Source organism: Mauremys mutica, chromosome 2 (genome assembly GCF_020497125.1).
Source record: "Mauremys mutica isolate MM-2020 ecotype Southern chromosome 2, ASM2049712v1, whole genome shotgun sequence".
Classification (NCBI taxonomy): Eukaryota; Metazoa; Chordata; order Testudines; family Geoemydidae; genus Mauremys; species Mauremys mutica.
Window position 1 is genome coordinate 271,147,972 of NC_059073.1, and position 14,266 is coordinate 271,162,237.

Consider the following 14,266-nt stretch of genomic DNA (forward strand, 5'->3'; position numbering starts at 1 on the left):
CGGAGCGCTGATAGAACGGATTTGCCTGCCCTTACAGCGATCACGTCCGCATGGTCCATGCTGGAGCTCTTTTTTTATTTTGATTTCGGACTGCATCGCCACCCGTGCTGATCGGAGCTCCACGCTAGGCAAACAGGAAATATTCAAAAGTTCGCCGGGCTTTTCCTGTCTACCTGACCACTGCATCCGAGTTCAGATTGCAGTCCAGAGCGGTCAGTGGTGCACTGTGGGATAGCTCCCGGAGGCCAATACCGTCGATCAGCGGCCACACTAACCCTAATCCGATATGTTAATACCGATATTGGCGCTACTCCTCTCGTTAGGGAGGAGTACAGAAACCGGTTTAAAGAGCCCTTTATATCGATATTAAGGGCCTCTTGGTGTGGACGGGTTGGGCGTTAAATCGGTTTTACGCTCCTAAAACCGATTTAAACGCCTAGTGTAGACCAGGCTTCAGAAGAAAATGCTCATGGATACACTGCTATTATAGACGCTGCTTTTTTTAACTACTGCTTTGTCCTAGAAGGTGAAGACACACCTCTGTCACTGAAAGAAAAAATCATGAAAATATGGCCTGTGTTTTCCAAGTGTCTGCAAGAAGCATGTACATCAGGAGATACCTGTTTTTATGCATGCCACTTGGATAATTGTGCATAAAAATACAGGGATATTGCACAAGACCATATATTTTGCAGGAACATTTTAGAGGCTTTTTGAGCGATCTTTTGGGGATTTCATATCCTATATGGTCAGGAGGTAAATGTATAGTGTGTCAGGTAGTCTGTGTGTTCTCACGGGCTCCGAAGTTCCTAGTACTCTTCTCTGTAGCGAAGGACTATGGAATGTGCAGCTGTTCTGACTTAGTGAATGCACTAGTCCCATTCTTCCTCAATGTGCAGTAATCCTGAACACCCATTGTGTAGAGAGAATGTGAAAAATCCCCAGCTATTTAATGAATCTCCAAAGGAAATCCACATCCTGTAGTACTTTTTCTTTTCACCAGTCTCACTTTCCCAGTGGGGAGAGGGGTGCACCGTGGGGTGGGAATGGGTATAAAACACCCTATTGCTACATGAGAGGAGAGCTCTGCAGGCCAATCAGCCTGCCCCCACTAAAATCCATCAGATGTCTGTGTAGTGGTGGATTGTAGGTAGGAAATGGGAAGGGAAGAGGTGATCTACCTGGGACATTCCCAGGAGGGAAGACGGGGGATTGGAGTCCATGTGGAGGGTCCACATGGCTTGGAGGTATGACGTGGTGGCAGGAGACAGAAGTGAAAAGTTCACCTCCAACACTCCATCCCTCTGTATTTTGGAAATTTTACTTTCACTTACAGCTAAAACTGGGATTTGACTGATCCCAGTGTCACTTCTGGACTAAAATGCTGCCCAGTTATCTTTGCAGTGCTGAGAAGTGCCACAGGAAGGAAAGAGGGGAATGGCATTTGTCTTACAAGATCAGTCATTGGGAAGCCTTGGTGGGGGAACTTCACAGAACAGTCACTACCCCAGCCCAGCCAGGCTTCGAGTTTTTCCTTACACCAGAAAAAGATATACTGATTTGGGAACTGGTTTTGTTTAGTGAAGCCTCAAAGCAGGTTGAACATCTGCAAAGCACTTACGAGCACAGCTGCAGTTTTAGCCAGAGGCTTTGCGAAAGTGGTTCTGTTAGAGGGAGAACTGGAACAATTACTGGTACAACCATTTAGTTAGTTTGCAATGAAAGATACATTTTACTTGCATTAAATACTGCGTCGTTTCATTTGATGCGTTTTTAGCAAACACATGCGTGAACACTGTGCAGTAACCCAGGACCGCTACTGTCTGAAGACATGCAACAACCCAGCATCACTGTTGCAAAAAACCCGCAAACAGTCACTTTATACGAAGGGTATATTTCACACACTCTATAAAGGGTTAAATAATTAACAGATGGTTTAATAAATGGTTAATCAATTGTTATAGATTGTATAACCATCTAGCCTAGAACACTGATTGCTCATGTCTGTAACATGCTTATAACATCTATGAGTCAGTTCCAACCCTTTATAAATATACCCTTAATATAAAATGTGACCAAAGATACTGTATAAGAACATACAATAACTCAGCATCATTCCTCCTCTACCCAGCCCCCGTTTGCTGTTGTTTCTGGTTCCTTCCCCAACTCGGTTAGATGGTTCACCCCTTACCTGTGCTGCTTTCCTGACAGGCTGTTTCTCCTCCCTCACACATGGCTGGTGCTAGGCTGCTCCTCTCCAGCTTTTCCATTCTCCATGTGGCTGGCATCTTTCCTTCCCCCTCCCCTTTGACTCCCATAGGGCTATGCCTATGCAGCAAAAGCTGTGCACAGGCTAGTGTGGATAACCACAGCAGCAAAGGGAGTGCAGCACGGGCAGTTCAAGAACAGTACAGCTTTTGGGTACGAACTTGGCTCACCAGCCCGCTCTGAAGCCTGCACTGTGCTATCTTCACTGCTACTGTTACCTGCACTAGCTGGACTCACACTAGCTCAGGTAGGCTAACCTGTGCACAGCTTTTGCTGTGCAGACGTATTGTGAACTCAAGATTTCTTCCTGTCTCCTGCTCAGCTCTTTATTTCTTTCTCTTAACCCCTCCAAAGCCCATCATGGTTTATGTCGTTTCCAATTATTTTTCCCCATCCTCTTACCAAGCAAGCTCTGTTAGCTGTGAAGGGGGCTGTAAATTAGTTTCAAATGCAGAGCTCCCTGCCTTCTGTAAAATCATGGTGCAGAATTTTCTCTGAAATCCTCCTCTGGCTAGAGAGATTTGTGCTGCAGAATCCAAGCTTTCCATTTAAAAATCTAGCCTTTGGTGTTATAAAGAAAACAATTCGAAAACATTGACCAGTGTACACTTCCTGAGTTCTGTCCTCCTAAGTTTGCAGACAGCCTGAAACAATAGCCTTGAAAGGGCTGTCTCATTCACTTTCATAGATTGTTAACACTAAACATTTAAATTTAAATATCATCATTATGTTAACGATCTAACTGATGATTTTTTTTAGGAGAAACTACCAGCTAACATGCTTATCTCACAATCCTCAAATGTCTCCTATGCCCAGCTAGGTGCAAAAGTGCCAAATGCGACCTAGTCAGCAAACAAACCTCCACAAGTTTGTCCCAGATTATCTTGGCAATGCAGTTACACAATGTCACTACAAAAATCTTTGGCATATCAAAAATGAAATATAGGGACAGCAGAAAATTAATTCAATGTAGTATCAAAATGAACAACACAGGTCACATTGTACTGAGCATAAGATTCACTTTTTAAATATGTGATTGATAAAACCCCTGCATTCTAAAATGCAAGTGAAACTGTCAGAAAATTTCCAGGGTGCTGTGCTAAAGAGCCTCAGAATCCAAGAATCTTGCTACACAATTTAGGTCCCATTGCTAAGGAGTGCACAGGCCTTTACTGGAACCTAACCACTCTTTTCTTTAGGTTGTAAATTCTTCAGAGCGAGGAGTCCTATTTTTTCATAGTTCATCTTCTATTCCAGAGATCGGCAACCTTTGGCAAGCAGCCCATCAGGGAAATCCGCTGGCAGGCCGGGACAGTGTGTTTACCTGCAGCATCCGCAGGTTTGGCCGATCGCAGCTCACACTGGCCGTAGTTCACCATTCCAGGCCAATGGGAGCTGTGGGTAGCGGAGGCCAGCACATCCCTCAGCCCGTGCCACTTCCTGCAGCCCCCATTGGCCTGAAGTGGTGAACCGCGGCCAGTGGGGGCTGCGATCGGTCGAACCTGCGGATGCTGCCAATAAACAAACCATCCCAGCACGCCAGCGGATTTCCCTGACGGGACGCGTGCCAAAGGTTGTCGATCTCTGTTCTATTCAGTGCTCTCATGAACCCTCTCTAATTCAGAATTTCTGTATGTACATTAGTTGCTATCTATTAACTCTATAATACTTTTCCTGGTTCCAATGAATGGGAAATAACTATGTACTTTAAAAGATGCCAAAGCACCACTGGATGATTATCAGTTGTATGGCGAGAAATACCCTGAAGTACCCATGATTTAATTTTGGAGTTTGATTACTTTGGGATTTAGTTGTGGTTAGGAGAGATATTTTACTTTTTCCTTACAGGCTTCATAACAATAAGTATCATCCTTGAACAGATTTTATATACAAACACATCTTGGGCAACACAAGGCATACAATCCAACAACTAACCAAAAATTACACTTCTTGTATGTACAGAGGACAATTTATCTGATTATGAAAAGTAGGAAGTCAGTATCCTATAATGGCATTTAAGATATTGCTTACATGCCTGAGTACTTTTCAGACATTCTAACACAGACAGCTAAAGTAACCAGCCACACTAAACTTTTTCAGGATCTCAGAAACCTGCCTATACACATACTAGAGGCCTCATTATCCACTAGCACACCACATACTTACCTCATTGCAAACTGAGAAAATTGACAAAGATTGACATTTAAGTGAGAAGAGGAGCAATAAAACAGTTGTTTTGAATCCCTACAACTAAGTTTCAGGTTACTTTAGTGCTCGTGAAAGATGCCAGACTGATAGCATTGGAAATACACTTATCCACAGAACAGGGACATCAGGAGTAGAAGGACCATTAACTTCATTACTAATGTGCTTTAATACTGTGCTAGAGCAATCATCTATAGGAGGAGTTCATTCTTCATGCCCGTGCAATATCTCTGCTCACTATTCTCACTCGCACGAACTGGAAGGAGACTGCCTATCCATATTTAACAAGCCAACTGGCCATTACAGAGGGTAATGTCACTACTCAGTATGATTTGGATGACCTTAAAGTGAAAGGTTCTATGTCAGTGGTGGGCAACCCGTGGCCTGCGGGCTGCATGCAGCCTGTCAGGGTAATCCGCTGGCAGGTCACAAGGCTGTGTTTACACTGACCGTCCACAGGCATGGCTACCCACAGTTCCCAATGGCCACCATTCACCGTTCCTGGCCACTGGGTGCTGCGGGCAGCCAGACCTGTGGACGGTCAATGTAAACCCTGTCTCGCGGCCCGCCAGCAGATTACCCTGATGGGCCAATCTATGTTCCATTACCAGTTCTCTGAGTGGCCCACCATAGCTTCAGTTCAGATGCTCAGAGGGCAAAAGGCTTACACAGCTTATGAACTTTTGTAAAAGAAAAAAAGTCCTTTTTTTTTTTTTTTAACAAAAAGACTTTTTTTAAAATAAAAGGTTAGTTCTCTTCACAGCTGAATTGAATCTATGGCTTCCTGAACCATTACATTTTATATACATCTCAAAACACAATCAGGAAGAAATAAAACACAAGAACTGGACAAAATTCTAGCCTTTTATTAGTAAAATGTATCAGCTTCCAGATAGATAAAACGATTATATTAACATCATGGGAATACTCTCTGTCTGATATCTAGTGATGTTACCTGAAATCTAAAATCTTTCCCAGTGTATTGCAAAATATTGCGGTGTGTCCTGCTCTGTGTGAAACTGTCTACAAGCTCTACAAAGATGATAGTTAGGTAAATACAGAAAGCCTATGAAGAAAAGAAAAGCAGGCATCATGCATTATAGCATTATTTTACTTACCTTGATTTGCTGTCAATCTTTTTGGAATGGAGAATTTTATTTACCAGAACTGGAAACAAGGCCAACTTAGATATAACATGAACCATGTGTAAAGAATAATTGAGAACTAAATTTTGATCAGTTGTTTACAGTCTGGACAAGGGCAATATTATAAGGGAAAATAAACATCTAATAATGCACGAGGGTCTAATTTTGCTAAAAGTAAATAAAATGAAAAGTTGACTTTTATATACAGGTAAGTTAATAAATATATAGATGTAAAAAAAATGATGTTAATGCTCTTGGAATTAAGAAACTTGAGAAATCCTTCAAATCTCTCAAAAATGTCAGATAAGGACTAAAATATTCAACAGTACCTAAGGGTATGTGTATACTGCAATGACACACCCACAGCTGGCCCATATCAGCTGACTTGGGCTTGTGGGGCTCAGGTTGTGGGGCTCTAAAATTGCCATGTTGATGTTCGGGCTCAGGCTCCAGCCTGAATGTGTATTTTACAGCCTCTCAGGCAGAGCCCCCTGAGTCCAAGTCAGTGATGTGGGCCAGACGCAGGTGTTTTATAATACAGACCTATCCTAAGTGACTTAGGAGCTGAAGTCCCATTTTCAAAAGTGATTTGAAAGTCACCATCTGTCACTGAAAGTCAGTGGGACTTATGTGCCTTTACACTTACACTTTTGTAAAGTGCTAAGACTTAGTGTGAGACTAAAGAGCTGTTGAACATTTCTCCCTATAGCTATAGCCCTGGATGAGGTTAAGGCCACAATCTTATAAAACAGGGAACAAAAGCTGGAAAGTGACACTTCAAGGTACACTAATTAAGTAAGTATGCTATGAAGGAGAGCTAGAATTCCTTCAAAATAAATCCAGAATAAAAAAGGTGTGGCACTTTGGCCTTAAAGAAGATCCTCCTTAGTAGTCTGCAGTTTATGCAAATCTTAGATTTTAAACATGGACTGTCTGTACAGATTAAACATGCTTTTTTCCAAATATGATTTTCTCTTTTCAAAACAGTTTTCAATTCGCTCTTAGTTTTTATCCAATGAGAAACAGAATCCTGGTTCAGAATGTATAAAAAGAAAATAGCTATATTTGGAGTAAAAACGATAGATTTGTGTTTCCTGACATTTCCAAAATGGCTCCGATGAGATGTAAATTTATGTTTTTGATAACAAAATAAGTCTTTGTTTTAATAAGTGTCTCTATTTTCTGTCCTGTCAAGATTAGTTATTTTGGATAGTAACAGGTACATCTTTTTAGTTTATGATAATACAATAAAGTTCCTAAATTCTGAGGATCAACAGGATCAAGAAGAGCTATTGCAATGCATTTCTGAATGATTATTTAGTGAAAATGTTGCTTTTTCTTTATTAAGAACATAAGAACGGCCATACTGGGCCAGACCAATGATCCATCCAGCCCAATATCCTGTCTTCTGAAAGTGGCCGGTACGAGATGCTTCAGGGGGAATGAACAGAACAGGGCAATTTATTGAGTGATCCATCCCTGTCATCCAGTCCCAGCTTCTGGCAGTCAGAGGTTTAGGGACACCCAGAGCATGGGGTTGCATCCCTGACCATCTTGGCTAACAGCCATTCATAGACCTATCCTCCACAAACTTATCTAGTTCTTTTTTTCAACACAATTATACTTTTGGCCTTCACAACATCCCCTGACCCATGAGTTCCACAGGTTGACTTGGCGCTGTGTAAAGAAGTACTTCTTTGTTTTAAACCTGCTCCCTATTAATTTCATTGGGTGACCCCTTGTTCTTGTGTTATGTGAAGGGGTAAATAACACTTCCTTATTCATTTTCTCTACACCAGTCACCATTTTATAGACCTCTATCATATCCCACTTTAGTTGTCTCTTTTCTAAGCTGAACAGTCCTACTCTTTTTAATCTCTCCTCCTCTAGAAGCTGTTCCATACCTCTAATAATTTGTGTTGCCCTTCTCTGTACTTTTTCTATATTCTAATACACCTCTACCTCGCTATAACGCTGTCCTGGGGAGCCAAAAAATCTAACTTATATCAAACTTGCTTTGATCCGCCAGAGTGTGCGGCCACACCCACCCGGTGCACTGCTTTACCGCGTTATATCCGAATTCGCGTTATATCGGGGTAGAGGTGTATATCTTTTTTGAGATGGGGCAACCAGAACTGCACACAGTATTCAAGGTATGGGAGTAGCATAGATTTATAGAATGGCATTATGATACTTTCTGTCTTATTATCTATCCCTTCCCTAATGGTTCCTAACATCCTGTTAGCTTTTTTGACTGCCGCTGCACACTGAGCAGATGTTTCCAGAGAACTATCCACAATGACGCCAAGATCTTTTTCTGCTATTTACCGCTCCCCACTGTGAAAACTTACTATTTATTCCTACCCTGTGTTTCCTATCTTTCAACAAGTTACTGATCCATTAAGAGGACCTTCCCTCTTATCCTATGATTGCTTACTTTGCCTAAGGGCCTTTGGTGATGGACCTTGTCAAAAGCTTTCTGAAAGCCCAAGTACACTATATCCTGCATCACTCTTCGCCATATGGTTGTTGACCCCCACAAATAATTCCAAAAGACTGGTGGTTCTTTTCTGAAATATTGTATTCATCTATGTGTCTGATAATTCTATTCTTTATTAGAGTTCCTCAGATTTGTCACCTAAAAAGAGCTGCTCAGGTGTGGGAATCTCCCTCTCATCTTTTGCAGTGAAAACCGATGCAAAGTAGAGCATTAGTAGAATACCTACTTATTGGAGAAACATCTGAGAAATAAAACCTAATCTTTGTAATATATAAGGACACCCTGTAACTGTTTATTTTAACTGGGTACTCTAGTGTTTGATGTAGAGAAGGGATTTCCTCTCCTACACTGCTATAAATTGTCACTAGTTTTTGACTTTGGGCTTGGTGGTGGTGCTTTTTCCTTTTTTTCTCCCCCCTCCCCTGTATATGTATGCAGGAAAGACCATTTGTGTGTATACAGTGTTGTTGTAGCCATGTCGTGCCCAGGATATTAGAGAGACAAGGGTAGGTGAGGCGATACCTTGTATTGCACCAACTTCTGTTGGTGTGAGCGACAAGCTCTTCTTCAAGTCCTAGTTCAATAAAATATATTACCTCACCTGCTTTGTCTCTCTCACTTGTGTGTGTGTGGCAGCCTCATTCTATTACTTTCCAAAATCCAAAAGTTAAAAAAATATATAAAATAAAAATGGAGTCTTTCGATACAGTGCATGCGAAAAATGGTTGGAACTTCTGGAAGAAGGAGAAAGCTAAGTGTACCAGGATTTTTCAGTTCAGTAAGTATCACTTGCATGCAGTCAGCAAACCATTTTTCAGATTATGTTTCCAATGTTCTGGTCTATAAAATATCCACTTCTAGCCAATTCAATCAGCATTAACTTGAAAGCTCTGTTAGTAAGCACGCACACTTGAACAGACTTACATCAGTTATAGTGTTCAGAGCAGTATCTGCACCAATGCTGAAATCTGAACCCGGTACATTGTTGGATACAGTTGCAGGAACCATAACCATTGGAACACAGAACTCGTCATATTTCTCACGGGCAGCTGATAATTCCAAAAGTCCCAGGTAGGCCTGTTGGGCACAGGCATGATGTGCACAATTAGAAGGGATAAAAAGAGGACAAGGGTGGAAATATAACATGGATGAGGCCACAGGGAGAGCCATTTTTACCACAGCACACATCACACATTGGGTTAATAAGGAACCACTAAAATCTAATAAAAATACATAAAAATTAAATATATATATATACACATTTAAAATCTGAGACAAACAATAAGTACACCTTTCACTCTCAATGAGCTATATACTTTATACATACCCAATGCTCTATATCAGAAATTGGCAACCTTTGGCACGCGGCCCGTCAGGGAAATCCGCTGGCAGGCCGGGACGGTTTGTTTACCTGCAGCATCCGCAGGTTCGGCCGATCGCGGCTCCCACTGGCTGTGGTTCACCGTTCAGGGCCAATGGGGGCTGTGGGAAGCAGCGGCCAGCACATCCCTCGACCCGCACCACTTCCCGCAGCCCCCATTGGCCTGGAGCGGTGAACCGTTGCCCGTGAGAGCTGCGATTGGCCGAACCTGTGGACTCTGCAGGTAAACAAACCGTCCCAGCTCACCAGCAGATTTCCCTGACGGGCCAAATGCCAAAGGTTGCTGATCCCTGCTCTATATAATAGAAAAATGTTACTGATTCCCATACATTTCAATATCATAGTTATTTTCATTTAAATTCCCTTAATCTCATTGCTATGGACCTGATTCAGCAAAATACTTATGCAGGCACAGAAATCCATCCACATTCAGGAAGGCACTTAGGGAAGTGCTTAATTTTAAACATATTCTTACGCACTTTCCTGAAAAGGAATGCTTTCCTGAATCAGGGCCTATATGAAGTAAACGTTATTTTGGTTAAAAGACTTAAAAACTTGTCTCCAAAAATAAAAATATATTTCTAGATTATTGACCCGGAAATTAAAATATATCAGAATGAAATGAACATGTGAACTGGAGTGGCTTAGACAAGAAGCCAGGGTGCAGTTTTTATTATAATTTAAAGACTACTATGGGGATTTTCAAAGATGCTCTCTTTTCTCAGGAACACAAGTCCCCTTGGAACTTGTGTTCCTAAGTCACTTTGGCTCTTTTGAAAATCTGTTCTACCCTGCTGTCTTACCTTTGAATGAGGAAAAAAATGTATTTTGTTTTGCACTTACTATTAACTATTCTGCATTCCAAAGCTCAAGAGACATGGATCATCTCCAAAATTTCTTATCTCTAAAGCTCTTGCTTGTTCCATATGTCAAAATTCATCATAAGCAAAATTTTAGTTATGGGCAAAAGAAAATATTCTGGTGCTTAAAAATGAGTGTAGCATGTTTCAATTCCTCTCCAGCTAACAAGTTAACAGAACAACTAGGTAATGTACCTCAAATCCACCAATAACCATAAGGGCGTTGATGTTATTAATGCGCATCTGGTCAGCAATCTTCTCCAAATACTTTGCAGGGAGGGTACTAAAAATAGTTAAATCAAAAGGAGAACAGAGGTCAAATATCTAAGGATATTGCTGACAATACCCGTTTGTTTTGGTAGGATGGGTTGTTAAATTATCAGTACAGTGAAAAGTTCTATATTTTACACACTTAGGCTATGTCTGCACTCTGAGCTGGCAGGGCAGGGTGATTCCCCTGCTCGTGTACCCACACTCACACTTGCTTTCATCAACCTAGTGTGAGTATAAATAGCAGTGTAGCCTTGGTAGCATGAGCAGTGGCAGTAGAGGCACAGGTTCGCCATGCCAAGTATGTACCCACCAGTTTCAGATAGGTTTGTATTTGGCACACCTAAGCCATGCCTCTCCTGCCCTACTCCCTCCCCAGTACTACTGCTATTTATACTCTAGCTCGATGAGAGCTAGTCCAGTATGTGTATTTGACCAGGGGAATCACACCCCTCACTTGTAGTATAGACATAGCCTTATCCATAGAAAGATTTTACTTTCTGGCTATCACTTATATTGAGATGATTACACATCATACATTTGTATACATATACAATTGCAGCCAGTGACAAAGGAAGCCAGGAAAGGATTTTTGTGGAAATCCACTCCAAAAATTAGATAAACTCAGTCTATTATATCTTTAGTAGGTCTTCTCCCTCTGTTCTTTTAAACCATGAGGAACAAATAGTTTTTACTTAAGGTTTCCCTATTGCCAACAGTCCTAAACTTTACTGAGGTGATTAATTTAAATAGGGTAATTTAATTAAATTAATTAGGATTAATTTAAATAGGGTAATCAGATCTGTGAAATCTAACTTTAAGTTCTTTGGTAAATGGGTTGAAAGAATGTGTTAGTCACAAGAGAAAGCCATGATTCTGCAGGTTCCTCCATGCAGATAGACATAACATGGTTCTGCATGGACACAGCATTCCATTCACAAGTTGTATATCGCAAGACTGTAGTGTACCAAGTAACCATGCTTCTTGTAACTACCTACAATAATACCCTTCAGCAATAGCCTTAGCTGTCTTAAAGGAATGATACACAACAAGGGACTATTTTAATTCTGTCTCTATTGAAGGAAACACATTAATACCACAAAATGCTGAATATTTACATCCTGAACGTAAAAGAGAACAGATGTCAGGTAAATTCTCAAATATCAATACTTCAGTACATAAATGTACAGTAAAGACAGCACATGCAGCTCACTCAGTGGTGGATTAGCCACTGGGACAATGGGGCATGTGCTCAGCGGCCCCAGCCAATTGGGGGGCACCCAGAAAAATGGGGGCACTCCTTCCGGGCAGCAGGGTCGGGGCATGGGGGCCTTCCCCATTCCGCCTACCTGGCGCATCTGCCAGGGAGCAGGCTCAGGGCTTGCCCCGCTCCTCCCACCTACCTGGTGCTTCTGCCGGGGAGTGGGGTTGGGGCATAAGGGCTTGCTCCATCTATCTGCCCGGCGCTGCTGTCGGGGAACAAGGGAACCCCTGTGTCCCCAACCCCACTCCCTGGCAGGAGTGCCAGGCAGGGGCCAGGGCAACCCCTAACCCTAACCTGTGCCCCAATTTCATTTCCTCAGCAGGAGCACCGAGGGTGGGGGGACTGGAGGCGGAAGAGGTGGAGAGGGGCTCTCCACTTGCTCTGGGCCAGGGCCTCACAAACCCCTAATCCACCTCTGAGCTCACTAAAAGGTATGTTTTGGCCACTGTTCCTTCTACTTGGGTAAAGCGACCGCAGCCAAAATTATGATATTACCGTTTTGTGCCAAGAAGCGACCCTCCTTGGCCAGTCCAACCTCCAACATCTCCCCAGCTGATTTCCTTTATCTACAAAGAAAGTTAAAAAGAGGAAGTTCCTTTAAGTAATTTTCCAAATGCTACTTCTTTGGTCATGCAACAGATGCAGTTTAATGTAAAGCTTTTGGCACAGATGTTTAGCACTATGGGAGCTGCCACAAATGAGACCCGGCCAAAAATCCCACAGCTCAGTTTCAAGAGGTTAATTTAATCTCCCTTTAAATTTTACCCTTCTCTCTATCCCCATCCTTAGCTCCCCTCTATTTGTTTTTTCTTCCTCTATGAATCCTGCCTCCAACTTTTTCCTCTACTCTTCTCTTTTGTCCCTTCTCCATCTCATCTCCTCCCCTTACCTTTAGTGACAGTATAAAGCAAGAATCCAAAACCAGGTCCCAAGCTTGGTCCTTCACTCATTCAAGAGAAGGAACAATAACTCTGCGGTGACCTAACCCCCACCCGCAATCCTCTGGCTGATCTAAGAAGTGGAATATGACAAACTATGTATCCATCTTCTTTTTGGGAGACCAGGTTAGCTGATGGGTTGCCTTTGACATGGAGGAAGGGAAGTATCATGATAGACCTAGCCCCACTTTCTGAAAAAGCAACCAACCTGTGTCTGCCCTAAAGAGAAATCCTTCAGGGTTTCAAAAATACAGCATGTCACAAATCTCAGGACTTAGTTGCTGCATAGTGTAGCATATTCCACTGAAGGGGTATATCTGACAAAAAGGCACAAACATGACAACAGATTCAGTGATTTGTCTGTTATCTCACTGTTATCTAGCCTATGTACTTATCTCCAGATGCTTCACACTCCAATGGCCACTACAATGTAGGCAGTCTGCCAAACACTCAACATCCTGCCAAGGTCACATTAAAGCTGTCCGCTGTGCAGAAGCAATGAACCTCTTATACAGAGAATTTCTCATCCAAGATATCCAGGAGGAGAAAGAATTCAGACCGGGTTAACCTAAGACAGGATGCTCTTAGAGGTACATTTTATACAGGGCTGCTTGTTTGCAGACACGTACTACATCTGCAAAAGTGTCTGAGTGAAAAAATAACTGCAGGCACAAAATTAAGTAGGCTGAGCCTCTGCCTACTTGGACTGTGCCTGCAGTGAGACAGAGGTACAACTATTCAGATTTGTGCCACATTTCAATGGCTGGCATAAATCTTGCCCCCTCAAACAAGAGAGCCACTCTTCTGAAATAGTACCAGCTCAGGAAAGAGACTATTTTTCTGTTCAGTATAGCACTACACACATTATTGGGGTTTAACAATTTAACAAATAATCTCAAACTGAGTATTAATGCATAGCTTAACTGGTTCTGGGCTGTAAGGGAATCCCGCTGCTGGTATTTAGCACCTCTATATTGCATCAAGACATCCTTAGTCTCTATAGCAAGTGCTTAGCAATAGGAAAGGTGACATGATCTATGTATTTATAAATTTTTGTTGGTAATAAAGTATACAGCTCCAATCTGAATTAACTAGGTGTTTCTATAGCTAAGCAGGTAAATTTAAAACCTCTTGTGGAGTCAGTTCACTGAATGATATCACAGTCATTTCTGTATTTCCATTAGAAATATGACAAAAAGGTAAAAAAAATAAAAAAACAATTGACAGTACTTTAAATGAAGTCATTTTGTACTAACCTGGCCATTAGCAAATCCTTCAAATCCATCGATGACAGCGAACATGTTGTGACCTTCAGTTATGCCAACTCTTATTGCAGATCGGACAGCAGCATTCATACCAGCTGCAGGGGCACCTACATTTAAAACTGCCACATTAAAATTAGTCTGCAAAAGAAAGAGAAAACAATTGTTAGACA

The 14,266-nt window shown here is 41.9% G+C and overlaps 1 protein-coding gene across 5 annotated transcripts in view; it reads right to left on the reverse strand.

Annotated features, from left to right (window-relative positions):
* Positions 1-14,266, reverse strand: part of LOC123362532 (phosphofructokinase, platelet) — a 79,077-nt gene that overhangs the window by 15,872 nt on the left and 48,939 nt on the right. For 3 of the 5 annotated variants that reach the window (XM_045002896.1, XM_045002893.1, XM_045002897.1), the window contains exons 13-16: positions 14,088-14,234; positions 12,389-12,459; positions 10,555-10,642; positions 9,043-9,195 (exon numbers count right to left, since the gene is read on the reverse strand). In XM_045002896.1, coding sequence (XP_044858831.1) covers positions 9,043-9,195; positions 10,555-10,642; positions 12,389-12,459; positions 14,088-14,234 — 459 coding nt within the window. The remainder of the gene's footprint in view (positions 1-9,042; positions 9,196-10,554; positions 10,643-12,388; positions 12,460-14,087; positions 14,235-14,266) is intronic. The other 2 variants (XM_045002895.1, XM_045002894.1) reach the window with 1 other exon arrangement.